The 25,257-nt window shown below is 43.7% G+C and overlaps 1 protein-coding gene across 5 annotated transcripts in view; it reads left to right on the forward strand.

Annotated features, from left to right (window-relative positions):
• GRIP1 (glutamate receptor interacting protein 1) overlaps positions 1–25,257 on the forward strand; it is a gene marked incomplete at its 5' end in the record, with an annotated part of 698,195 nt that overhangs the window by 647,515 nt on the left and 25,423 nt on the right. For all 5 annotated transcript variants that reach the window (XM_079937948.1, XM_079937949.1, XM_079937950.1 and 2 more), the window contains 3 exons: positions 9,904–10,060; positions 10,878–10,989; positions 15,874–16,107. In XM_079937948.1, the coding sequence (XP_079794074.1) occupies positions 9,904–10,060; positions 10,878–10,989; positions 15,874–16,107 (503 nt within the window). The remainder of the gene's footprint in view (positions 1–9,903; positions 10,061–10,877; positions 10,990–15,873; positions 16,108–25,257) is intronic.

Genomic DNA, 25,257 nt, shown 5'->3' on the forward strand with positions numbered 1-25,257 from the left:
TTGGCAGGTGGATTCTTACCCACTGCGCCACCAGGGAAGCCCATGAAGTTGACTTTTTAAAGGAAGGCCTAGAACCGTACCTTTTTTCCCCTGTGATGTATCATGTTGTAAGATGTAGATTATCTTTCCGCCTTGTCTGCATAGTCTCTCAGCACACTCTCTCTACCATATCTCAAGAAGACTTTTACCTTTAAATCTATAATAGTTGCTCCATTCCCAGTAGGATGTTGTACCTCCGTCATGCTCATCTTCCTCCTTGGGCTAGGAATTCATGTCTCTGCAGCCATGTTCCTTATTGTTCTCTGCTTCTAGTCCAAAATGTCAAGCTTGCCCCATTCATTCATTAAGTAAATATGTAATGACTGGCACAATAAAAGCCAATATATGATGGGTATACAATGTTGGACAAAAGAGGTATGGTCCTTATTCTTGTGGAGGAGGTTACCCAGCTGAAGGGCCAGACAATTAACAAGTACCAACAGAATGAATTTTTACTTAGTTAATGAAAAGGGAAAAAGGATGGAGTAATCAAAGCTGGTGGAGAAAGAAGGACTGTGTTTCAAGAAGTCTCACAGTGGGATGACGCTCAGTTCTCTTGATGCACACCTTTTCTAGTCTGCTTCTGGGCCAGCTTCTTCCACCCCCCATTCTCTTGACTCTTATACTATTCATGCCTCTCTGCCTTTTCAAGAGCTTATGCTTTTGGCCCCCTTGTCTTATTTATTCCTCCTTCAGACTCTCAGAAAACCCTATGATTGCTTTCCTTAGAGTTTGCAAAGGTCAATCAGTACAAGAGGAGACTGACAGATTGATGGTACCTGGACTGTCATACTCGTGGACGGTGAGGCTCTTGTGACGTCTGTAACTCTTGACTCTTAAGTCAGGCAGTCTGATCCTGTCATGTGTATTCTTTAGATAGTTCTCTCTTTTGCGTTTATTTTTTCTACTTTATTGAGGTGTAACTGACAAAATTATGTGTAGTTAAAGTATACAATGTAATAAGATTTGGTATACATATATATTGTGAAATGATTACCACCAAGTTGATTACCACATCTCTCACCTCGCATAGTTACCATTTATGTGTGTGTGTGTTTGGTGAGAAGGCTTAATGTCGCCTTTCTTAGCATCATGTATACAATACAGTACTGGTAACTATCATCACCAGGCTGTGCATTACATCCCCAGAACTTATTCATCTTATAAATGAAAGTTTGCACCCTTAGACCCACATCTCTCACCTCCTGCTCCCCAGCCCCTGGCAACCACATACTACTCTCTGTTTCTATGAGTCTGACTTTATTTTTAGGTTCCACAGATAAGTGAGCTCACATAGCATTTGCCGTTTTCTCTCTGGCTTATTTTAGCATTATGTCCTCCAGGTTCATCCATGTTGTTGCAAATGACAGGATTTCCTTCATTTTTATGGCTAAAGCATTTCCCTTGTATATATACATATATCCCACACTTCATACATTCATCCATTGGCAGACACTTAGGTTGTTTCCATATCTTGGCTATCGGGAATAATGATCCAGTGACATAGGAGTAAAGCCATCTCTTCAATACAGATTTTATTTCCTTCGGATCCTTTTTGAGGTCATTATGATCATTGGTATTCTCTCAGAAAAAAGAAAACAACTCCATTTCATCCAGGTTTTCAAATATATTTGCATATAATTATATAATCGCTTATTTGATTCTTGTAATTTTCTTGGTTTCTATAATTATATCCCAAGTATGGTTCTATATTTAATGTATTTGCCCTTTTTTTTTATAAAGAACAGACTCTTGCATTTATTTAATTCCATTCTGATTTTTTAAAATAAATTTTTGCTTTTAATTTGATTAACTTTGTTCTTCTTAGATTTTGTTCTGTTTATGACTTGAATGCATAATTCATTTATTTCCATTCTTCCTTATAGTTTTCATAAAAGGTGATGGTGATTGATCAAAAAGACACCAACATGTACAGAGTCCAGCTTTCCTTGAACGTAGTTAGGTAACACAACATAGTACGTACAAAGAGTAGCACAGAGCAGGAGACTCAGCAGGACTTTCTCCATTGGGGGAGGGTTATTTTTCTCTTCCATTTCTTTTCTGATCTCTACAAGCTCATGTTTTGTCTCCTTCTTTGATTTTGCCTTGCCCAGTTTTCCTTGAGCTCTCATATCTCTGATCTCTTGTTTTATAGAGATGTGTATTTTTTTAATTTTGTTGTGATATATTTGGTCATATTCATCATTTGCTCCATGGCAGTCTTTTTCTCATGAGTATCCTTCATCTGTTATGGCTTTGTTTTTCTGTGCCTTCTCTCCTTTGTTTAAATATTAACTTGGTATATGTCTTATGCCAGTTACTTTTAAATTACTGCTTACGTTTAAATGAGATGACTTTTTCCTAAATTGGAAGGGCGCAAAATTTACCCCCAGTTCACGGCACCTGTGATGAGTGCATTCTTCCCCAGCCAGCAGAGGGCAGCAACTGCAGGCTGCCACCAATGTAGAATTCCTCTCTGCCAGCCTGGCTCACTGGGAGATTGCTTCATGCAGTCTGTGGCATGTCTGGAGGTACCTCTCAGCCCACCTCTCTGGCTTTTCCCTGGTGCCAAACCGGCTCTAGGGCGCTTCCTGCCACCAGTCAATGCAATCCATTCTAGTGTTCCAAACAAAGCGTTCGTTATTGTTTTGCCTATGCCGTGGCCCCTGCTTTGGAGGACAGGGCCTTCTCCATCATCTCTGGTCAGAGGTGTCTCCTCTTGGCGTCTTAGCACCACACCCCGTTTGTCTTTCACGGGATTTGGTAACTTTCCCGTGTATTATGGTTCAATATTCTAGTTTTGCTGAAGATGGACTCTACATTCTGTTCTTTGTTTTGAGGTGATTTCTAAGAGAAAGCAGATCTATCTTTGCTCTGCCATTTTGAAACCACAGTCTCCTCTAAATGCATTGAATATTTCTTGGCAACAACAATTACAAATAGTTACACAAATGTATGATTTGATTTTCTCATTTTTAGCAAAATTGGGGCTTTAGGAAATGAATTTGGCAGGAAATTATCTGGCTCGCTCTCCTGTGCTAAAATTGGCTTTCAAAAATAAAAGTAACGGCAGGAGCTATAATCCCAAAATTGTAGAGTTGAAGATTGATTTTCAAAACCATTCTCTGGATTTAAACTTTATGAATAAGAACCAGCATCACTTTTCTAAATTAATAGTGAATGTGAATTAAGAGCTACACATGGAAGATATTTATCTGCACCATATTGTGGTACTAAAAACAATATTGAGCATCCGAATTTTACAAATATCTGAGGTGTAGTTACCCTAAAAGTAAAAATTATTATACCAAGTGTCCATCAACTTTCAGAAGTAACTACATTTGTGAAGACTATTTTTTCATCATGCAACTGAACAAAAGTTAAACATTACTCTCAGTGAAAGGAATCTAGGCTGAATTTTATATCTTGTGTTAGTTTTCTTGGGCTGCTGTAACAAGATACCACAGACTAGTGGCTTCAACAACAGAAATTGATTTTCTCACTGTTTGGGAGGCTAGAAGTCCTTGATCAGGTGTTGGCAGATTTCGTTTCTTCTGAAGCCCCTCTCTCCTTGGTCTGCAGGTGGCCACCTTCTCACTGTGTCCTCACATGGCCTTTCTTCTGTGTACCCGCATCCCTGGTGTTTTGTGTGTATCCACATTTCCTCTTCTTATAAGGACACCCATCTGATGGGACCATAGCCCCACCCTTATGACCTCATTTAACTTTAATTACCTCTTTAAAAGCCCTATTTCCAAATAGAGTCGCATTGGGGGTTAGGGCATCAACTTATGAGTTGGGGGGTGACACAAGTCAATCCGTAACATCCCTCACATTATTATACAAAATATAAGACCAGATACTGAAACTGAGATGTGAAAGAAAGAAAGAAGGGAGGGAGGGAGGGAGAAAGGGAGAAAGGGAAAGGAGGGAGAAAAAAAGAAACATGAAAAGGTTTCCAGTTCTAAACAAGAAAAGTAACTACTTAGGAAAGACATTTTTTAATTACTTCTATCTTTCAATGTTTTAATCAATTTAGAATTTTAAATCTAGTTTACAGTATCATACCTGTTAATTTTATGTGCTTATTTACATCATCACTCAGTAAAAACAAAGTCTAATTATATTTCTGGCACCCGGGCTGCCTCATTTATTTTATTCTTTCCATGGCTTTTAAGTTTGACTCCTAGTGTAAAGGGATATTCTTCAGGGCCTGGCAACATCTTCTCAATTGTGGCAACCAACTTGCCTTTACCCAAACCTAATTTCCCTCAGATATTCCCTATTTTAAATTGCGCTGTCATCATCCACCTGCATCAGTTAGGGACTGGATTCACCTACTATAAAAGAAAATACAGAGGATGGTGTTTAAACAAGATAGAGGCTTATTTTTCTCCCGCTGTAGGGAAGAGCCTGAGGGGGCAGGTAGCCCCACTGTGTTATCACGACCCAGGCATCCTCCTACTTTCTACTAGCTTCACATTTCATGTCTCTCCATTCATTGCCATTGCCTTTTTACAAATCCTTCATCAGGTCTGAAATATTTACTTCCTCATTCATCTTACTTTGAGCATCTTACCATTCCACGTTACTATCAATGACCTTTAGAAAACCTAAATCAAACAATGCCACTCCCTTAAAAAAAAAAAAAAAAACTCTTTTGATGGTTCTCTCTTGCTGTTGGATGAAGCCAAAGGTCCTTAGTTTAAAACACAGAGTTCTTTGTAATCCAGTCCCCAACTTCTTTTTTTTTTTTTTTTTTTTTTGCGGTATGCGGGCCTCTCACGTTGCGGAGCACAGGCTCCAGACGCGCAGGCTCAGCGACCATGGCTCACACGCCCAGCTGCTCCTCAGCATGTGGGATCTTCCCGGACCGGGGCACGAACCCGTGTCCCCTGCATCGGCAGGTGCACTCTCAACCACTGCGCCACCAGGGAAGCCCCAGTCCCCAACTGCTTTATCGATCTCATCTCCCGACACTTCCCCACAGTACCTTTTACTCCTCATCCTGAGCTTCTCACTCTTCTCTAAGCAAGCTTTGGTCTTTGGTACCTTGATAGCGCTAGGTGTTTTGATGTTAATCAGTCCCTGCCTTTATCAATTCTAAATCTGTTGGGAAATAGAAATTGGAGTCAGCAATGGATGAAAATATCAACATCTTAATTTTTTTTTTGACAGAGTCGGGGGGTTGTCAGAATATCTGGATTGAACATACACCCAGAGTCAGGATTGTTATTTCCCTACCCCAACCCAGGTCTGATGTTGGGACTTAAGTAAGGGGAAAGTCAGATCTACAAAGAAAACTCTAACCCCAGCATATCAGTTGGATTTGACTTAGCTGAATAGAACTAAAAACCCTAATATAGCAGTGACTTAACTCAAAAAGGAGCGGGCATTTCAGAACTAGTATATAATTCAACAGTGTCATCAAGGACCCATGCTCTTAAGTGTTTCTTCTCTCTTATGCTTAGCACTTGCCTTCCATCCTTGGGTTTATCACATCGTCCAAGATAGTTATTGGGGCTCCAGCCATTTCATCTACATTCCGGGCAGCAGGAAAGAGAGTCGTAAGGAGACTTTCCGGAAGTTTTGTTTACATGTCATTGGCCAGAACTTTCTACATAATTAAATTAACACAACTTCAAGGGAGGCTAGGAAATATAGTCTTATCCTGAGCAGTAATATGTCCACCCTCAAAACTGGTATTCTAGTAAAAAGTTGAAGATAAGAATGGATGTTATGATAGGCAATTAGTAGTCTGCCACAGTCAGCTAACTGTGCAGTCTTGGCCTCCTGCCTCCTTTGAGTTCAGTGAGTCCCAGGAGTGGGACCCAGGTTTGCTTGCCTCGTGGTCAGCAGCAGTGGGAGAGAATGGGTCTGGAGAGAGCCAAGAAGGGCCCAAGGGTACATTCCCAGTGCTCTTTTCCAGAACTGGACCATTGGGTAAATCGCTGCTCTTCCTCTGGGGAGGATTAAGTACAGATGGTAAGAGGGACCAGAAAATCCCTGGACTACTGCTCCCTCCATGAGAGTGAAGCAGGAACCCACTGACGGAACATGAGGCCAGGGAGCGGCGCTTATCACGAGTGCACCTTTCCAGCCCCTCTTGCTAGGCCTGCACTGCTTCCGCGGTACTTCCACTAGTAAATGCCAGCTTATCCTCTAAGTCCCAGCTTGTATGTTGCTTTTCCGTTGACACCTTTCATGACCTGTATTCTGACCCCCAGACAGATCTCTCTTCTTTTCTCTCAGTGTGTACAGACTGAAAGGATAACACTTCTCACATGCTATTAGAATTCTCATTTTCTATCTATGCCTGTTTCTCCTTCTCTTTCTCCAAAACCTATACTAAACTGTGCAGTTTGGGAGGACAGGAACCTAGTTTTATTATCTTTACATTTCAGCTCCTCCAGCAGTACCTGACAAGTCTTAGAGGTGCTGGAACATCTCCTGAATTAGCAATGCTGATTTCCTACTTTCCCTGTTTTATAATAAGGAGACTGAGATCTTGACAAGTTGAGTAACTTAGTAAATAATAAAAGTAATGAACATTAAATGAGGCTTTCATTAACACCTCATTGTGTTCCAGGCATGTTCATGAGTGTTTGTGTGTATTATTCTCCTTAATTCTCACATCAACCTGGTGAAGCATGTGTCATTATCCCTATTTTACATGGAGGTGAATTGGCCAAGACTGCAGAGCAGGGAAGTGGCAAACCTGGGATTTGAACCTAGGTCTCTTACTTCAGTCCCTGTGCTAGCGTAGCATGGACCAGACCCAGGTCTTCTAAGTTCATGCCTAACGCAAAAATATTTGAATTTTATCCCCTTTTCGTGCCCTGCTTTGTTGTAATGCAATAATCATTTAATAATGCTTATTAAGACAAGGCATCCTTGGTATAGATAGACACGCCTTTCGGCAGCGAGGGGACATTTTCCTAGTACTGATGCTTCATATCTGCTCAAGGCCATCCTTACACTCTTGCCCAAGTCACCAGGAACTACTTACAACAGTTGGAAGGAAAATCAGGAAGTTAATCTGCTCAGTTTAAAACATGTTGGGGGCTTCCCTGGTGGCGCAGTGGTTGAGAGTCCGCCTGCCGATGCAGGGGACGCGGGTTCGTGCCCCGGTCCGGGAGGATCCCACGTGCCGCGGAGCGGCTGGGCCCATGAGCCATGGCCGCTGGGCCTGCGCTTCCGGAGCCTGTGCTCCGCAACGTGAGAGGCCTGCGTATCGCAAAAAAAAAACAAACAAAAAAACATGTTGGAATTCCCCCTGGGAACTGAACGGTCCTATGGGTTAATGCCTGTCAGAAAAGGACGCTCCCCCGGAGGACACAACCATTTAGCATTTGGCTTTTAGCAAGTTTAAAGCTGGGTAAGGGAAGTGAGGCGCGGGCTTCCCCTAACTCTTTTTAAGAGACTTCATGTGAATATTTGGGGGTTAGTTTATTTGGTTCAGAAGGAGAAGATGCATAGCCTGTCAGACGGAGCCAGGAGAAATGCAGTGTTGCCCATTCACCGCCCCCTCCCCCCCACCGTCAAGAGGAGACTCGTGTTCCCTTAATTCAACACTTCTGACAGAAAACTGCACATTCATCACACAAGACTTCTCCCCAAATGTCTAGCCACACTCTGCAGTTACCCAAGAAAGAAAATGAGATTTTGAACTGTAAATAGTTCCTCTGTGCCAAGGACTTCTTATCCTTGGTTTCCTAAAACAGGAGATTCGTAGAGTATTTCCATCATGCGGCTGTGTGCTTTCCCCTGCATTCTGGACATTAAATCCTTTTGATCAGAGAACCTTACCCTTGGCCATCCTGCTTTCTCTGGGCTCTAACTGATAGTGAGGATGGCGTTATAGGACCAAACGAGTAGAGGGAAAGTGAATGGGGAAGACAAACAAAGGGTTGGCATGGAGACAGTCATCTTATGTGGTTGAGTCATTGAATTGTATGTGAAATTGGAGCCCTAGGCCTGTTTGCTAGATTATGTGTTTTAAGCATAGTAAGAAATGCATGTAATATTGCAACCCTGTGCACACACGTAAACACACACGTAACGGGTCACAGCCTGAAGCAGTAGATGAAGCCGTGTGTGGTGGTTACGGCACGAACCATAAAGTCAGACCTACCAGTCAGCCCCTGCTCTCCCAGCTGAAGGCACCTCATGAAGAATTTTGAAAGACTGAGACCCCGCAACACACTTAAAGTTGTCATCCTAACATTTTTCTCCTCAAATTATAATACTTGCAAAAACTGTCATTTCCAGTTTGCGGTAAATATGCTTCAATATATGTTTGTCAAAATACGGAGCCCCAGACTTAGCTCAAATGTGTGGAAAATTGTCCATCATACAACCTCATCGTCAAAGCCATTCCTCACTGTCACCCATCAAGCCAATCAGACTTAATTCCCTGTCGGAAAGGAAGTCAGTCTTTGTTTTGCAGCTCAAATAAACATCATAATGTGCCCGCCTCCTCACCCCGACAGCTGTCCTTCTGAATTCTGATGCTGAGATGCAGGGAGATGGGTGGATGAGAGGGGGTAAAAGCCTTGCGCTAGATCTGTGCCTGATTGAAATAAGGCTCCAAGACCTGCCCTCAGGAATGAGGCTTTCCCGAATTATCCCTTGATTTGATGCCTAGGAGTTTTTATATCCCGGGGCCAAGCTCATTCAAAGGTTTGATATGGATGAGAAGTATGTCTTTCATTTGTAAAGGGGCAGGAAAACAATTGTGAATGGGGAAGTAAGAAGGGAGACTTGACAGATCTCAGATCCTCCCGGAACTTTCTCAGCGAGGCCGGTTTGGGGAAGACCTGCCTGTGGAATTTGAGGATCTGAAAACTTATTCTCCTAAAGTTAGGACTGGAACCCCCAGGAAAGTGTGCAAGTACCCCTAGGTCCTTGAATGCAAATAATAACAGTATCTACCTTCAAAGATAATTATGAAGAATAAATAAGGTGTTACAAATAAAGCACTTGGGCTTCCCTGGTGGCACAGTGGTTGAGAGTCCGCCTGCCGATGCAGGGGACGTGGGTTCGTGCCCCGGTCCGGGAAGATCTCACGTGCTGCGGAGCGGCTGGGCCCGTGAGCCATGGCCGCTGAGCCTGCGCATCCGGAGCCTGTGCTCCGCAACGGGAGAGGCCACAGCAGTGAGAGGCCCGCGTACCGCAAAAATAAATAAATAAAGCACTTAATGAAGTTCTGGTTGCATAGTAAATGCCCACCTTGTGTTTGCCGTTATTGCTGGTGTTGTAGTTATTTGACCCCCCTACTCGCTAGCAATGTCATTTCTTGGTGGATGAAATAATCCTCGGGCTCATCCCTAACATTGGTGGGCGCCAGCCGGTTTAGCCACGGTTAGGCCACACCCCTGCAACCAGCGCCCCTTGGCCACTCCTTGGGCCGGGAATCCACATCTGGTGGCAAATTCCACTCTTAGAAGGACAGACTTCCACCTGGAAGTGGACGCAGGGTGTCTGGGCAGGAAAGTCAGGGTTCTCGCCTTCTGGATCTTGCGCTAGAAAGGGTTAGATACAGGTCTGGGCATACTCCACCACCACCGCCCACAGGCCCCAGCAGATTTCTCACCCGGACAGAGGAGGGCAGGAGCCAGAGAAAGCACAGGTCCAGCACTGTGGATCCTCCTGCTTGGGTCCAAGGGTCTTACCTCAGGGTTGTTGTTAGACTCATTTGGGATAATAGGTGTGAATGTGTCTTTAATGTAAGATTAAAGTATTGTCTTGATGGCCTCCAGGATCCCAAATTCTGTTAAAGTCAGCCCCCTTGAACAAACTAAGGGAAGCTACAGAAAAAGACAAGTTACTAACATAGAATATGATGCCTTGTTTTTGTTTCAGGCACTGGCTTTCAGGCCTCAGGCTACAACTTCAACACCTATGACTGGAGGAGTCCCAAACAGAGAGGCAGTTTGTCCCCAGTCACTAAGCCTCGAAGCCAGACTTACCCAGATGTGGGGCTGAGTAACGAAGACTGGGACCAGTCCACAGTCAGTGGGTAAGGTTTTCACCAACTGCTGCCCTGTCCCAACTGCTTCTGGGTCATTTGGGCCAGATGTGAACTTCTCTACTTCCAGTGGCACCTACTGCTAGCATAGGAAGCATTGTGTGAAGCCACTGTCGCCATCCATGCTGGCCCCATGTCCAGATTCGAAGACTTGGGCCTGCCCAGTGGGAGGCAGGGCTCCACCACACAACAGGGCAAGAGCTAAGTTTCCCTGAATGAAAACAGCAGTAGCACATGAGGAAATTCTACTTCTGTAAACCGTGTCCTCACTCTATGACTAGTTCCCTCTCCTTTTGTTTAGAAGGTAGTTTCACATTAACTTACATTAGAAAAAAAAAATTTTTTTAACTGAGGGTTCCCTATTTTCAACTGAGAGGTCTATTTTAGCAGTTTGCTCCCTTACCAAAATATTTTAAGGAAATACATAAAAAGCGATAGCACTTAACGGCTCTATACTGTTGTTTGTAATGAGTGGGGAAAACGTATTTTTCTCTCTTAGAGAAAAGTTTGATTTCCCTTTCCCTGTGGACAGAGCAGCTGACAGATATTCCCACGGGTGCCATGTTGACGCAGCCATGAATACTGTGAAATTCAATTAGTAAGACCATGGTCCTTCTGGTCTTTGAGACACTGAGTTTCCTACAGCGTCCTTCTACTGGAGCTGGCTTGAGTTGGAGGCCACAGTGGGAAGAAAGCCAGACCCAAAACGAATCTCTATTTTGTGTGTGAGATGAAGGAGAGAGAGATTCTGGAGACCAAAAAAAAAAATGTCCAGCAAGTTCTTAACCCAGACTGTTTTTCACAACAGTTTTACAGGGGCTCCGGACAGTGCAGAGGCTGAACAAGAGGAGAACTTCTGGTCCCAAGCGCTAGAGGATTTGGAAACCTGTGGACAATCAGGAATTCTCAGAGAACTCGAGGTAGCCTCGGTCCTGCTACTTTTATTGTTTCTACATTCATTGTTTTCTTGGTCCTTTTGAGTTGGCATTGATCACACCAGTTCATTTAAAAGCTTTAACCCTTTCCACAGGAGAAAGCTGACAGGCGTGTGTCTTTGAGAAACATGAATCTCTTGGTAGCTACCCTTTATGTTTATATTTTTGCTTGTGAAGCTGCCTTCCCTGCCCCCTTGCCGTCTGGACAGTGATTTGATTTTATCCAATGCAGTTAAAAGTATTTCTTTCCCCATTTCCACCCCTCCCCCCCACCCCGCCGAGCTTACTGACCTGTGGCTTCTGCCATTTGCTCCCTGCTAACCCTGACTGTACCTGTTTGCCACTGGATCGTTTGGGGCGAGCTGAGTCTCCCAGCAGTGGCATCTCTCATTCTCTTATTTGCTTTAGAAAGGTTTCTTTGGCATGTTTTCATTTGTACCTGGTAGAGACATTAATTTGATCGTGAAGAGGAACATAAGAGGAAATTTTACTTTACTTCATTTTGCCCTTAACGTAGATGACAGTGCCTCTGGTGAAAAAAGCCAGTCTGTTTGAGAAGCAGCCAGCCAACATATTACAGACTACATTGCTGTTAATTGCAAATCCTGATTCTTTGTTAATTTAGTGTGAATTCAAGGAGTTGCAGAGAGAAGGAGTATAATAGCTGAACTCCTGGGGAGTTCTTTAATCAAAGGCATAAATTTCCTGACGGTATTCACACTTTGGTCTGGGAAGTCCTGGACTGTTTCCTTTTATGTTCTTTTAAATTTTCGGAGCTGTAAAAAATAAAGTGGCAGAAGTTGCATTTTTATTTTGATGTCATATGAGGTCCCCAAGTCACCATAAGGAATGTGAATGGCCTAATGGGGTGGAACTCTTGCAATTCTAAAATGATGACTCATCTTTATATTATTTTGCTTCTCAAATGCATGTGTGGATATTTTCTGTGATTCTAATGTCTGTGAATCTGCAAAGAGAATTATAAAGAAAAATACTAGTTTGAATTTGTAAACATCATGATTATTACCTGGCATGAATTGCAGCTTCAGAGCACAAGTTAAAGGACCTGGAGATGGATAATCCTATAAAATTTAAATCAATTAAGATGTTAGCAATTGGTTCCCTTCTATGAGACTTTCAAAAAAAGTAGAGTGCTTAAGTATCAGGTGGCTTATTTAAACTTTTACCACTTCCCATATAGAGAAGGGTCAGCATTCTCCCAAACTGAGTAAAGATCTCAGTTCACAATTTTTGAACATATTCCTGCTTTTCAAAGCGTGTTTTGGCTCATATGCCTTTTTCACTTTGCATTTTGAAATACTTCTCTTTTGAAGAAGCAGCTATTCTTCTAATAGCTTCTACATTAGGTAAAATGAAGATGATGTAAAAAGTAGTACAATGAAGTTGCGTTTTCACTCAGACATTGAGTTATCCAATGGAAACAACATACGTCAGCATAGAAGTCATCTCGCAGGAGCCAATAGGTTTTCTGTAACATTGTTTCTGGCAGGTGTGGCCCTCGAAATTATACATCCAGGAAAAAAAATGGGTTGAATTAATAAGCCAAATAGAAATTAAAGTTTTCAACTAGGAAGAATGATTGACAAATCCATAAATTAGAATCTCATTCACACTCTTAGCGCAAAGGGAATTCATTTATCAGTTTGGATGAACTCTGCTCCCTTGATTGCAAAAGCTACTATGCAAAAGATATTACTGGAGCTAGGTTCCTGCATAAGAAATGTATATCCAGCATTAAAAGTTAAAGCATACTATCACTGTAACAAATGCAGAAGATTAGCTAAGATGAAAAATGATTACAATTGAAATGAAAATGAAAATTATACTAGTCATTTTCCCCATTGCTAGCAATAATTTAGGTTCAGCTTTAGCGCTGAAAAATATATAGTTTTAACAAAAGAGAAAAATTCAAACTAAGACTTTGGACAAGTTACTTAATTTCCTTATCAGGTATTTCTGCTTTAAAATATGGGGATTATAATGACTAATGTTTATACGGCACTTAACATAGAACATGACACAATAAATGTTTGATAGAAATTATTTTTGCCCCTTTTTTGAGTATTGAATGCTGCCTTAACTATCTTTTGCTTAGTATAACATAGGAAGAAGGTTTAACTGAATGTCAGATAGAGAACTCTTAAATATATTCCTCCTAAGTTGTATGTATACCAGTTATCTCACTAATAATTTTGAAAAAGTATAATATAAATTATGAATTGTGCAAAATGAAAACAGGCAATACATACTCTTGAGGCAGAAACAAATCCTAGAAAACTTTCAATAATTACTTTTTATTTTAGTTTTTGTATTTGTGTTTTAATTTTAATATTCCTTCAGCAATATCACTAATTCAATTTACATTCACTTTAAACAAAACAATCTATCCTCTGAAAACTCGACCTGAAGACCTTTTGATAGTCTGTCATCGCTTCCATTAGGCCCTTTCTAGATCAGATTGTAACTTCTGTTGTGGCTAAGGCTCGTCAAAGCAGAAGTGTTGTCTCCCGGCTGTAGTGATTATTTGACTTCCAATGTGTTTCCTGTTGGTCTAATGAAAAATGAGTATTAAAAATAAATGTTCACAAAGCAAATAGCTAGTCTAAATAGGTAAAAACAATAGGTGGATGGTCACCACAGCAAGAAAACAATCATCAGATGCTATCAGTAACAGTAGATTAAACAAGGAAATGATATGTGTGAGTTAAATGCCATAAAATAAAAGGATGTCCCATGTTACCAACAAAGCTAGTAATAGAAAGGTTTCAATTTAAAGGGGATTTATCTGAAATAAACCATTATAGGGATAATCCACACTGGATAAATGTTAAGCGTTTTTTTCATTTACTAAAAAAAGTCAGTTTTATATGTTTCAACCTCATACTTGACTGAGAACCAATATAGCCTCATAGTCAAGAATAAGAGTTTTGGAGACATGGCTAAAGTAGTAATCCCAGAGTCTTGGGCAAGTTGCTTCACTGATCCAGGCATCCCCTTCCTTGAGTGAAATGAGGAGGTATAATAATTATAATACCTTACCATATAGAGTTATTATAAGTATTTAATGGTATGCTACACACACACACACAATGTGGTACTTAGCATTTGTAAATGCTCAGTGACCCATGAGGTTTTTTTTACAATTGTTTTTTAAAAAATTATCAGTAAGGGGCTTCCCTGGTGGCGCAGTGGTTGAGAGTCCGCCTGCCGATGCAGGGGATGCAGGTTCGTGCCCCGGTCCGGGAAGATCCCACATGCCGCGGAGCGGCTGGGCCCGTGAGCCATGGCTGCTGAGCCCGCGTTTCCGGAGCCTGTGCTCCGCAATGGGAGAGGCCACAACAGTGAGAGGCCCGCGTACCAAAAAAAAAAAAAAAAATTATCAGTAAGGTAACTGATCTAGTCAGGATATTGATAAGTTCACTTGTTTTGTTTCTTTTTCAACAGAGTTGTAGATATACCTACCTGTGTGCTAATACTTGGCTGTCATTCAAAGATCTTGTGAGTGGCATGGGTATAGCTGAACACCAGGTGAAGCTTGGAATTATAAATCTTAGCAAGATAACAAGTGAAAACTCTACTCACTTTGCAGTATTCCCTCCTGATCAGTAATTTTAGATGGTGCACTTGGCTCATCTACTACCTATGGGACCTTGGGTAGGTCAGCCTTTTTGTGCCTCAGTTTCCTCACATGTAAATTAGGAGGAATAACAGCACTTACCTCATAAAGTTGTTGTGAGGCTTAAATGCGTGAATACATTCAAAGGACTCAACAAATTACACTTCTGTTACTTTTAGCATCGGTATCAACACCACTAGATCATGTTGTAGCGTGGCACGTGGAATTTGTTTTCTGTATCCATGATTTCATGCAGATTCACTGATGCTGGTACACCCTTATATAACCATCATACGGAGGAACACAGCTGGCTACAGGCATATTTTCAAATTTTAGCATCCTCTAACCATGAGAAATGAACATTCCCAGCATGATATTGGTTTCAAATGCTCTTTTTGTTCCACTTCTGAGACTCAGTCATTTTTGAGATCTAATCTTAGCATTCCTTGTGTATTATGCAGGGAACAGATTTGAAAGTGAACAAACTTCTCAATTCACTGGTAAAATCCAACCCAGGTCTCATCACTTTTGAGCAAAGGGTTGAATACGGTAGCGTGATAAATGATTATTCCTTAACCTCTCTGAGGACCTTACACAAAGGTCATTTCTAAGAAACACTGACCTACGCCAAATGATGTGGAGACCTAGCTGATCTACAAACTTCTCCGGCCGGCCACGTGGCCAAAGGAAAGGCAATATGCCAGAGCTAGGCAGCCAGCGTTCGGTAGAAGCCCTCGCCTTTGTATCAGTAGCCTCATTTCAGCCCATTGTTACCTCCAGGTGGGGCTAGAGGCACCATTGCAAATGGGGTCAGCCTGGTCCCCACTGAGGAGTTCTTAGTTCATTTCTGTAAGATATACTGAAGGTTGCCTCATGAATCCCATCTTTAGATCCCGCTCAGTGGAAAGTTAATGCTTAAAATGTGGTTTGCAGTAAGCAGATGTTAGAGCTTTTCAGTTTGCCTCCAAACTGCCAGGGGTGGTATTTGATTAAATAAACTCAATGGCTTAAGTACTTAAATTGGATTTGAGTTGTGCATTATAAATGTCACGTGTGGAGCATATTCCCAGACTTTCATGGTGCAATTAGTACGTCCATTCTCCAGCCTTTGGTTATGCCCTGAAGAGACCGTATTTTGACTGGGCAGAAGGAGAAATGTGCTTCATGTTGAGCAACCAAACGCTTTTCTTAGTCCGTGGCTTAACTCTTTCTGAAAATTGTCAATGCCACAGGCAACAATCATGTCGGGGAGCACGATGAGTTTGAATCACGAGGCCCCTACACCTCGCAGTCAGCTGGGGCGACAGGCCAGCTTCCAGGAACGGAGCAGTTCGCGGCCACACTATAGCCAGACCACTCGGAGCAACACTCTGCCCTCGGATGTGGGCAGGAAGTCTGTCACCCTGAGAAAAATGAAGCAGGAAATGAAGGAGATCATGTCCCCTACTCCTGTGGAGCTGCACAAGGTCAGGAGACTCTCTTTCCTTCCCTTAGGGTCACATTCTGTTCAGCGTGGCCACCCCGAGGCAAGCATGATCATGACATTCTACTGTGGGCTCAGCCAGGGAGAGAAGCTAGAGCTTGAAGGCAGGTCATCAGAGACCGATTGTTCTCAAAACGTGAGCTCTGAGAGGTGATCTCATAAAACGGGGAACACTGGCTTCCAAGCAGTGAATTTATCATAAATGTATTTATGGCCAAAATCTTCTCACAGAAGTTTGAGGTTCTAGTGTCACGTGGAGGTTGAATGAGTTGGTCTGTTATTCCGACTTCATTGGAAGGGGGAAGGATTTTCTAAATGTCGTACGCTCCCAGCTTCACTGAAAAGGGGTTTCAGGGGTGACGCTGGAAGGCTTAATCATCAGTTACAGACTTCTCAGTAGACAGTTATATTATTCAGGGGACATGAAGTTCTCTTTGAGATGTCATTTAGATGTCTTGGGTCAGGACAGGGTAAGCCCTGGTTATATTCCATCTCTGTTATGATAGTTGCCTCACTTTGCTTCATGGAAGAAAACCTATGATTGCAAACAGCTGAATCTGAGTTGCTGGCAGAGTTTGAACAAGGCATGTGTAGGTGACAGCGTCTGTGGAGCCCAGGCCAAGGAAAGCAGTGGGAGGGAGCTTTCTCTGGTTTTCTTTTGTAGAACTCTAATGCTTTTTGTTGTTTTGTTGCTAATACATAAGGATGTATAGTTGGTAACAATCTCACCCTAGTTTTCTTGAGAGCCAAGACCCTCTCTGTAGTTAATAATCTGTTAACTAGAGATAAGTTATCGGTCTTACCCAGAAGAGCATATAAATGTCAGGTTGAGAGGAGGTAAAGGCCAACTACTCCCTTTTTCCTCTAACGACTTCAGTCTCCCTAACTATTAAAAGTAGCCGTTTTGCAGCTGACAACGGATATAGTGAAAGAAAGGATTGTATAGGAAGTTGGGTTCTGAATTCTGTGTTCCAATCCTGGGTTCATTCTTTCATCACTCATTCATTCGTTCATTCAATGCATAGACTGTGCATTCATTTACTTAAAGAATGTATTATAAATCCCCAGGGAGCACATGGTCTAATGGGGAGACAGTCCAGGAAACAGTGGGAAGATGGTGGGATAAGTACAATAGACGCTAGACTAGGCTGCCCTGAGGGACGGCACGAGGTAGGGGCTGGCGGGCAGGGTTGGGGAGGAACCTGAACCCACTACAGAGGAAGATAAAGCCTTCCTAGATGCAGGTGTTGACTCCGCAGGAAGGTGGAGGGTGGGAAGGCATTCCAAAGCACAGAAAGAAACATGTACAAGGGCTTCCCTGGTGGCGCAATGGTTGAGAGTCCGCCTGCCGATGCAGGGGACACGGGTTCGTGCCCCGGTCCGGGAAGATCCCACATGCCGCGGAGCGGCTGGGCCCGTGAGCCATGGCCGCTGAGCCTGCGCGTCCGGAGCCTGTGCTCCGCAACGGGAGAGGCCACAACAGTGAGAGGCCCACGTACCGAAAAAAAAAAAAAAATGTACAAAAGGATGTCACAGATAGCAGTATACTGAGGGAGTGCAGATCTGCCAACGAAAGCCTTGTGCATTAAGAGGCATTACAGACTTTACAGAAAAGCAAAGAAGTTTCTGACACTTTAGGGTGGGGACCCGGCTCTAGCCCCATATCACAAGATAGTTTATCCAGTTACTGTGAGTTGATGTCTGTCTGGTAAACACCAGCCCTCACCACCTGTCACATATCCTAATCTGCTAATCGACAAACACCATTAGGAGGCTGTAAGGACTCCATTGGTGATTAAATTGCAGAAGCTGCATAGTCACTGCTAATTCTGCTGTACCAAGAAAAGGGCTGGCCCTTCCTGATTCCCTCGGTTATTTAGGAACCCTGCCTTCCCCTCTTCTCTAAAAGTCTACTGCCCAGGCAGAGGGGAGCATGCTGGGTAACCCACCTTCCTTCAGCACCAAAGGAAAAGGATACCAGTGAGTGCCTACTGTGTGCTATATTCTTTCTATTTTTAGCCTCCCACAACAGTGCTTCTTAGCAGATATTTATTACCTCCAGCTGCAGGATAGGGAAATAGCAAGTATAAAATAGAGCCATTTTTCCTTCTGGAGTGAAGCAGTCTCCTCAAAGGGAGATTCCTGATAGCCCAGCAATACAAAAGGCTTGTCTCCCCATCCCTCCTGTACTGAAAGCAGTTAGCAAAGATAACGACAGTCAATTGGCTGTGCAAGTTGTTATAGCTGAGGTTTTAAAAAATGTGCTGAAAATAGATCTTGTTTTTTTTTTTTTTTTTTAAAAAAAGGTGTCATGCATTTCACAGCACAATGAGTGGCAGAGGATGGACTGGTTGGAAAATTTGTGTCGGGGGGTGTGAATTGAGAGGCCATAGATCACAGACTCCGCTGGACCCACTTGACCTAATAAATGGGTTACTTCTTTCTTCCTTCACTTCAGTCATTTCCCCTCAATGGTAGCAGTAAGTGCATTTCCCATGTGGCTTCACTCTTCTTCCAGATTGATACCAAACAAAATAAGATGCTCAGAAGTAGGTGGTGTCCTCGGCATTGTAAGACACCCAAAATGATCTTGTTAAGTGAAAATGTAACGGAGGAGCCTGCTGCCTGACAATATGGAATTCTGGGGGTGTTTTATGCTCACATCTCGGGTATCCTTTCTTTTTTAAGTGAATTCAATTACCCTGATAGGCCGTCCACATGTTTGTTGTTAAACACATTCTCCAATTTTGAAATGCTTGAGAGGAGAAATAGTCATTAGAAGAGTCACTTTACTCAGAGCAGAGACTGGTAATTGCGCTTGTGTCTTGAATATGGGTATCCCTTGAACACTGGAGGATTACCTGACACCATGAAAAGGCACAGTGCCTTGTTGATGCAATTGAGTTATCTTCCCCTTGGGGTGCTATTAGCCTGTACTAAACCTTCACAGAAGTGAGGAAAAGGTACTCTTTTGGGGGGGGGTGTGTGGAGAGGGGACCAGGGAAATAGAAAAACATCACTTCCTCAAGTTAAAAATAACCCCAAGTTAAGACTGCACAGCTTGGCAAGTGGAATGAAGGCTGGTTTTCAGTTCCCTGAGCCTCTTGGGTGGACTTTTCTGCATAGACCTAGTGGAGGAATTCCCAAGGGGCTGCAAAGACCAGAGTGGAAGGGCTGGGTAGGGTTAATAGCACACCATTCTGAACACACTTGGTGTTATTTAGTTGCCTTCTTTCTCGTGGCTGTGTGCCACTTGGTGAAAGCTGGCCATGAGGACAAGTTGTGGATCTGTCCGTATCCAAGCCAGTACCTACAAACTCTTACTAGCACTAGAAGCTGCCTCAAGAGGATAGGAATGAATGGGCCGGTATCCACCCCCCTTCCTGGGGAACACAAACAAAAAGCAAAAACCACTCCATCTCCTGATACAGAAAGAAGAGAGCGTGGCCTTAATCTTCCAGTTTCTTGAGTTGGAACTTCCTCTCCATTATCTGCCCCTCCTTTTCCACCCAGTCCTCCTCACCAATAGCTTTTCTTCCTTCAGACCTTCTGAAAATGCAGAGCTCAGGTGACAGGCTACATGGTTTTTGTTTATTTCACACTATCTATTGCGTCTGAGGCTCTGCCGTGTCCCGGCAGGTCTTCCATCAGGTCGACCCCGTGCATTCCTGAACCTGAAAAGCTAGTTATCCTTCCTGACGCTTGAGAACAAAGCACCACAGCCTCACTTCCCTTTTGGGCCTTTGTGGTTGGAGGAGGAAGTTGGCGCTGGAGGGACGGTTCGGTACTTAGATGGGGGCATGGCAGGTAGACAGTGAGGGAGTCCCAGGGAAGTGATACTCGTGTCTCCAGAGGCCATTGCCTCTCAAACTTGCTTGGCTAAGACACAGTCCAAAATACATTTTGCCTCACAATTCAGGACACACATACACCCACGTTCATATATGTAAATGAATCCAAAAATTGCACACTGTATGCTAACATTTTCTGTTTTGTTTGTTTTCTTTTATTTATTTGTTTATTTTAACATCTTTCTTTGTTTTCAAATGCTGTCCCATTAAGCTGATTTCAAGACTTATTAATGGGTCTCCGCCAAAAGTTTGGGCACCATAGCCTTAGAGAATAGTTCGGCGTATGGACCTCTGATGATCTCTACCATCATCACGTGACTGCTTGTTACAACGCGGGTTCCTAAGCCCAACCTAGACTCACCTGGTCAGCACTTTCTGGGAGTGGGGGCCAAAAGTCTACATTTTAACGACCCCTTAATGGATTCTTTTGCTCCCTGAGGATTGAGAATCACTCCCTTAGGTTTTGCTAACAGGAGGTGATTATTTTGTGTTGGTGAAATCAGAGTCACTGACACATAGTGGCTGAGAAAAGGGGAAATGAGGTTGCATCTTTGGCCCTGGAGCTTCTGAAGTTTTACCTTTAAAATGAATTCTGGTTTGTACTATAGCTTATCACAGATTTTTTTTTTCTCTTTGCAGTTAAGGAGCCTGTGATCGTAGCTACAGTTCATTGATAACCCCTCTTTTCCTTCTGAAGCTTAAATATTCTTTGGTGTCCACTTAATCTATTTCTGAGATGAATTCTAGCCTCACTTCTCTTTGCATACTTTAAGGCAAAAAACTTTTTTTTCAGTAGAGTACAAAATTCTTCATATTCAGAGCATTTGGACTTCTTAGAAAATCATTTCCTTTTGATGTTTTATTTTTGGCTGTACCGCGTGGCATGCCGGATCTTAGTTCCCGGACCAGGGATCGAATCTGCGGCCCCTGTAGAGGAAGCATGTAGTCTTAACCACTGGACTGCCAGGGAAGTCCGTGTCATTTGTGTTTTTCAATAAAATTATATTCCTTAATTGTATGCAGCTGTTTTTATTTATTTTTTTACAGAAAGGTTTTTTAAAATTATTTTCCAGAATCATCTCTCATTTCTGGCTGCCGATGGCATGACCCGTGAACATTTGAGTCTCGTATTTCTCGTAGCTGCTTTTGCTACCATCAGCTTTTCTCTCAGCCAAGTTCACTTTGCAATTTCAATATATTTGAGTGTTTTGAGAGTGGATCTTTGTTCTTCTTGATATGATCAAGTTGTTTCACTTCTTGGAAGGAGTGTCATTTTTGGTGTTTAAAGCCCACTTCTTTTGCAATATTCTCCCCAGTTCAGGAACAGGCTCGGCCTCAAGAGGAAATATGAAATGGAAACACACATCTTATTCCGGCACAGGCATCTTTCTTCACCAAATATTTGCAGTTGGTACTCAAGATCCAGCGAATTGTCAGGCAGACAGAGGTTTGGTCACAATCTGACAGTCATTGGCTACGTCACTTCTCTGAACTTCAGTTTACTCACTTAGCAGAAAAGAGGAGGGATCACCTGTTATCAGGAGAGGAGACTTCACAAATAGCATTTCCCAGGTGAAGTCACCATTCAGTCTTACCTCAGCCCTACAGTGTCAGAAACCCAGAAAATGAGATCTCCTCAGGATCCCAGCCTTAAAGACGATTCGGGCAGCTGCCTTAGAGCCTCCAGAGATGGAGGTGTACACCATAATGAGAATCTCTTTACAGAGAGAAATGGACGTGTGTCTAGTTACTAGTCACTACATCAGTCTGACAAGCATATTCTCTCCTTGTAAAACCAGGGGCAGCTGACGACCAGTGTGGAATTATAGGACAAGGGTTGGAGTTTAGGTTGTATGTTTTATATGAGTAATGACATCCAGCCCCGACAGTCCTCAAAATAGATTGTTTCAATCAGCTTCCCTTGTCTGTGATTCTGTTAAGACTTACTTTTCAAAAATGTAAAAAACAAAATTCTTAAACAAATGATTGGCTCGTGCAAAAGAAAAGTGTTTTTTAACTCATTAATGAGGAATGACAGCAGGATGAAAAAGCTTGTTCAAAGGGAAGATAAAGAAACTATACCATATATATATATATATATATATATATCTCAGTCCATGGAGGGAAAATAAAGAATGCCGAATAAGATTTCCTAGTTAAAATGAAAGCTGCTCAATGACTTACAGGGAAATAAAAGCAAGGCCTTTGAACTTATCTTTTCTGAGGGACAGAACTCAATTTGCATCATATCTCTTCCCTGTAAGTTGCCATCCACTTTTACAGAGTCTGAGCCCTGAGCCAGCCATAGAAATGCTAAGTCAAACAGAGTGCAGTCCCCTAGACTCAGATGACCCTTAGGCGGGCTTGTTAGGCAGTGGTCTAGTGTGCCTGATATCTCAGTTTTTGATCTCTCCCTTCTGTCCAGGAATGTTAATAGCTTCCCTTAAGTCTAGCCCTGGCCTAGGGATCATTCATCTTTTTCTGATGTTTTTGCTTGTCTCTGTTGTGATCAAATGTGTTTATGAATAGGTCGTAAAATATTGTTACCTACGGGATATTCACTTTACAAACGAGGTGGCTCCCTGAGGGTCACTCTGTTTCCCTAATGTCCAGGTCCTTGGAGAGTAGCCTGTTGGACCTCTTCCTCCACCATCGTTCTGCTCTATTGTGTGTCTGTTGCGTGTCTGGCCGGGCTGTGGTGAGGATGACACTGATAACAGTCTAGCCCAGGGCTGCCCTCTTTCTTCCCCTTAGATGGAGCACAGAGCTCTTTCTCGTTTGAGGATCTTTGTAGTGTCAAACCACAGCATTACCTGGAATGAGGAAATAAAATCAACTTTCTTAGTGCTCAGTGCAGTGGGAGTTTGGTCAGCTGTAATTTGTCATACTTCCCGAATGACAAGTTCCTGCCCCCAAATTCCCAGAAGCCCAGAGGATGGGTGAAGGGGATGCCTCTCACCCCGAGGTGCAGGTGGCCCCTGGATCAAGGAGGCCACCTGTGATACTGTGGTTTATAATAAGTATACATTTGATCTGGTCCCAGTTGCTGGCACAGAGCTCCTAAAACCCTTGGAATTTCTTAAGTGTTGAGAGTGAGAAAGGTATCTTTTGTTATGTTAATGAGGCTCCCTTTAGATGCAGTTACGGATGGGGTTGCTTGCCGGTGGAGCCAATCCCGTGATTAGAGGGTTGGAACTTTCAGTCCCACCCCCAACCTCCAGGGAGGGGAGGGGATTTGCAGGTGAAATCAATCACTAAAGGCCAATGACTTAGTGCCTGTGTAATGAAGCCTCTATAAATACCCGGAAGGATGGGTCTCCAGGAGCTTTCAGGTTGGTGTGGATGCCGGGAGAGTGGTGTGCTCAGAGGGCACGGAGGCTCTGCGCCCTTCCCGGATACCTTGCCCCAGAGCAACGCTTCCAGCTGGCTGTTCCTGAGTTGTACCATTTTATGATAAACCGGTGATACGGTAAGTTCTGTGAGCTGCTTTGGCAAATTAGTCAAACCCAAGGAGGGGGGCTGCTGGAACCTCTGAGACATAGCTGGTTGGTCAAAGGCACGGGTGACAACCCGTGTCTGAAGACAATTGTCTAAAATGCTGGGGTGGAGGTGAGGTGACATTGTAAGACTGAGCCCTTAACCTGTGGAGTCTGACGCTATCACCAGGGAGGTAATGTCAGAACTGACTTGAATTGTAGGACACTCAGCTGGTGTTGCAGGACTGCTTGGTGGTGTAGGGAACCCACCTACCCCCAACACACACACACATGTTCGAACTGTGATCAGGACATCTTGCCCACACGGTCCTGAGGGCTATGGAGGTCAGTAAGTTGCCAGGGGGACTCAGGAAGAGACAGGAGCTGGAGGAGAGCCAGGCCAGAACAGCCCCGGGGGCCGGAGAGCAGAGGCAGGTGTGGAGAGGGGCCGGCAGGCAGTCCTGAGCTGAGATACTGGACCGGTCTCTGCCAGGCTGGCTGACTTGGTGCTGGCTGGGCAAGGAGAAAGGGCCAGGGGCAGAGCTAACGGTAACTAGGTGTCCATCAGCTGCCCGTGGTGTGGCTTGATCTCCTGGAGGATTGGAGAATGATCTGGTTCTTTCCTCTTTGGTATGATGTGAAATGAAAGCTGCAAACGTCCTCTGACATGAATTGGGAAAGCAGCCCTCAATCCACCATGGATCTTAAAAACTGTGAACTTCCTTGGTTGGGACTTAGTTCTCCGAGGGCCAAGTCAGCCCTGACACGCACAGGCTTAGGGCCACCATCCAAGCTCTGACTCTCCCATTGTTGAGCCCCCGTTTGTCAAGCTCATGGGGCCACATGCTTGCCAGAAAACAGGAGGCAGCGTCTGACGCTGCTGTCCGTCCAGTTCTCTCCTCTGCCAACGAGACTCCTGGACAGGAAGGCAGCAGCTGCTTTTCCTGACCCTGTTCATCTTGGAACCCACACTTGAGTGGCAGAATCCAAGATGGCTTCCTCTGGGCTGGAAGAATGCAGCTGGAAAAGCCGTACTTTAGTTTTTCCTTCCAGCCCCACAGGTAGTATAGAATTGCGCTCAAAACCAGCATTACTTGAATTGTCAGGTTTAAAGGAACAGGGCCCCGCCAGTGGTGTCTGCAAGAATAAACCCAAGTGCCCGGTAATTTGTGGAAGTACTAGAACCATCTCTGATAAGGCCATTGGGCGAGGGGCTGAGCCACACAGGCAGCCAGGGCTTAGGAACTGCTTCTGGGGATGGCTGCCACTTGCCTTGACGTGCTCAAGAGAGTAGACACGGTTGCCATTAAAATCCAGGTGGGGGGAGTTGGCTCTGCCGCTGAGGCTTTTCACTTGTGTCAAAACTGAAAACACAGGGGCTTCCCTGGTGGCGCAGTGGTTGAGAGTCCGCCTGCCGATGCAGGGGACACGGGTTCGTGCCCCGGTCCGGGAGGATCCCACATGCCGCAGAGCGGCTGGGCCCGTGAGCCACGGCCGCTGAGCCTGCGCGTCCGGGAGCCTGTGCTCCACACCGGGAGAGGCCAGGGCAGCGAGAGGCCCTCGTACCGCAAAAAAAAAAAAAAAAAATTGAAAACACAGGCATTAGGTTTCTGATCTTTGCCTCAAGGGCATTGTTCAGACATGCAGATAGACTTGCTTAGAAATACAAAACAAGGTTCAACTTGAATCACTTGAAGCCCGACACCTCCTGTTAAAGCTTCTGTTCTCAGGAGGGTTAGAGGCCATTGCAGCCTGGGCTGTGATGAATGGTTAAAAGTTGAACTGGGTTTCGTAGAAGGGTATCCT

The sequence above is a fragment of the Stenella coeruleoalba genome (genome assembly GCF_951394435.1).
Source record: "Stenella coeruleoalba genome assembly, chromosome: 11".
Classification (NCBI taxonomy): Eukaryota; Metazoa; Chordata; class Mammalia; order Artiodactyla; family Delphinidae; genus Stenella; species Stenella coeruleoalba.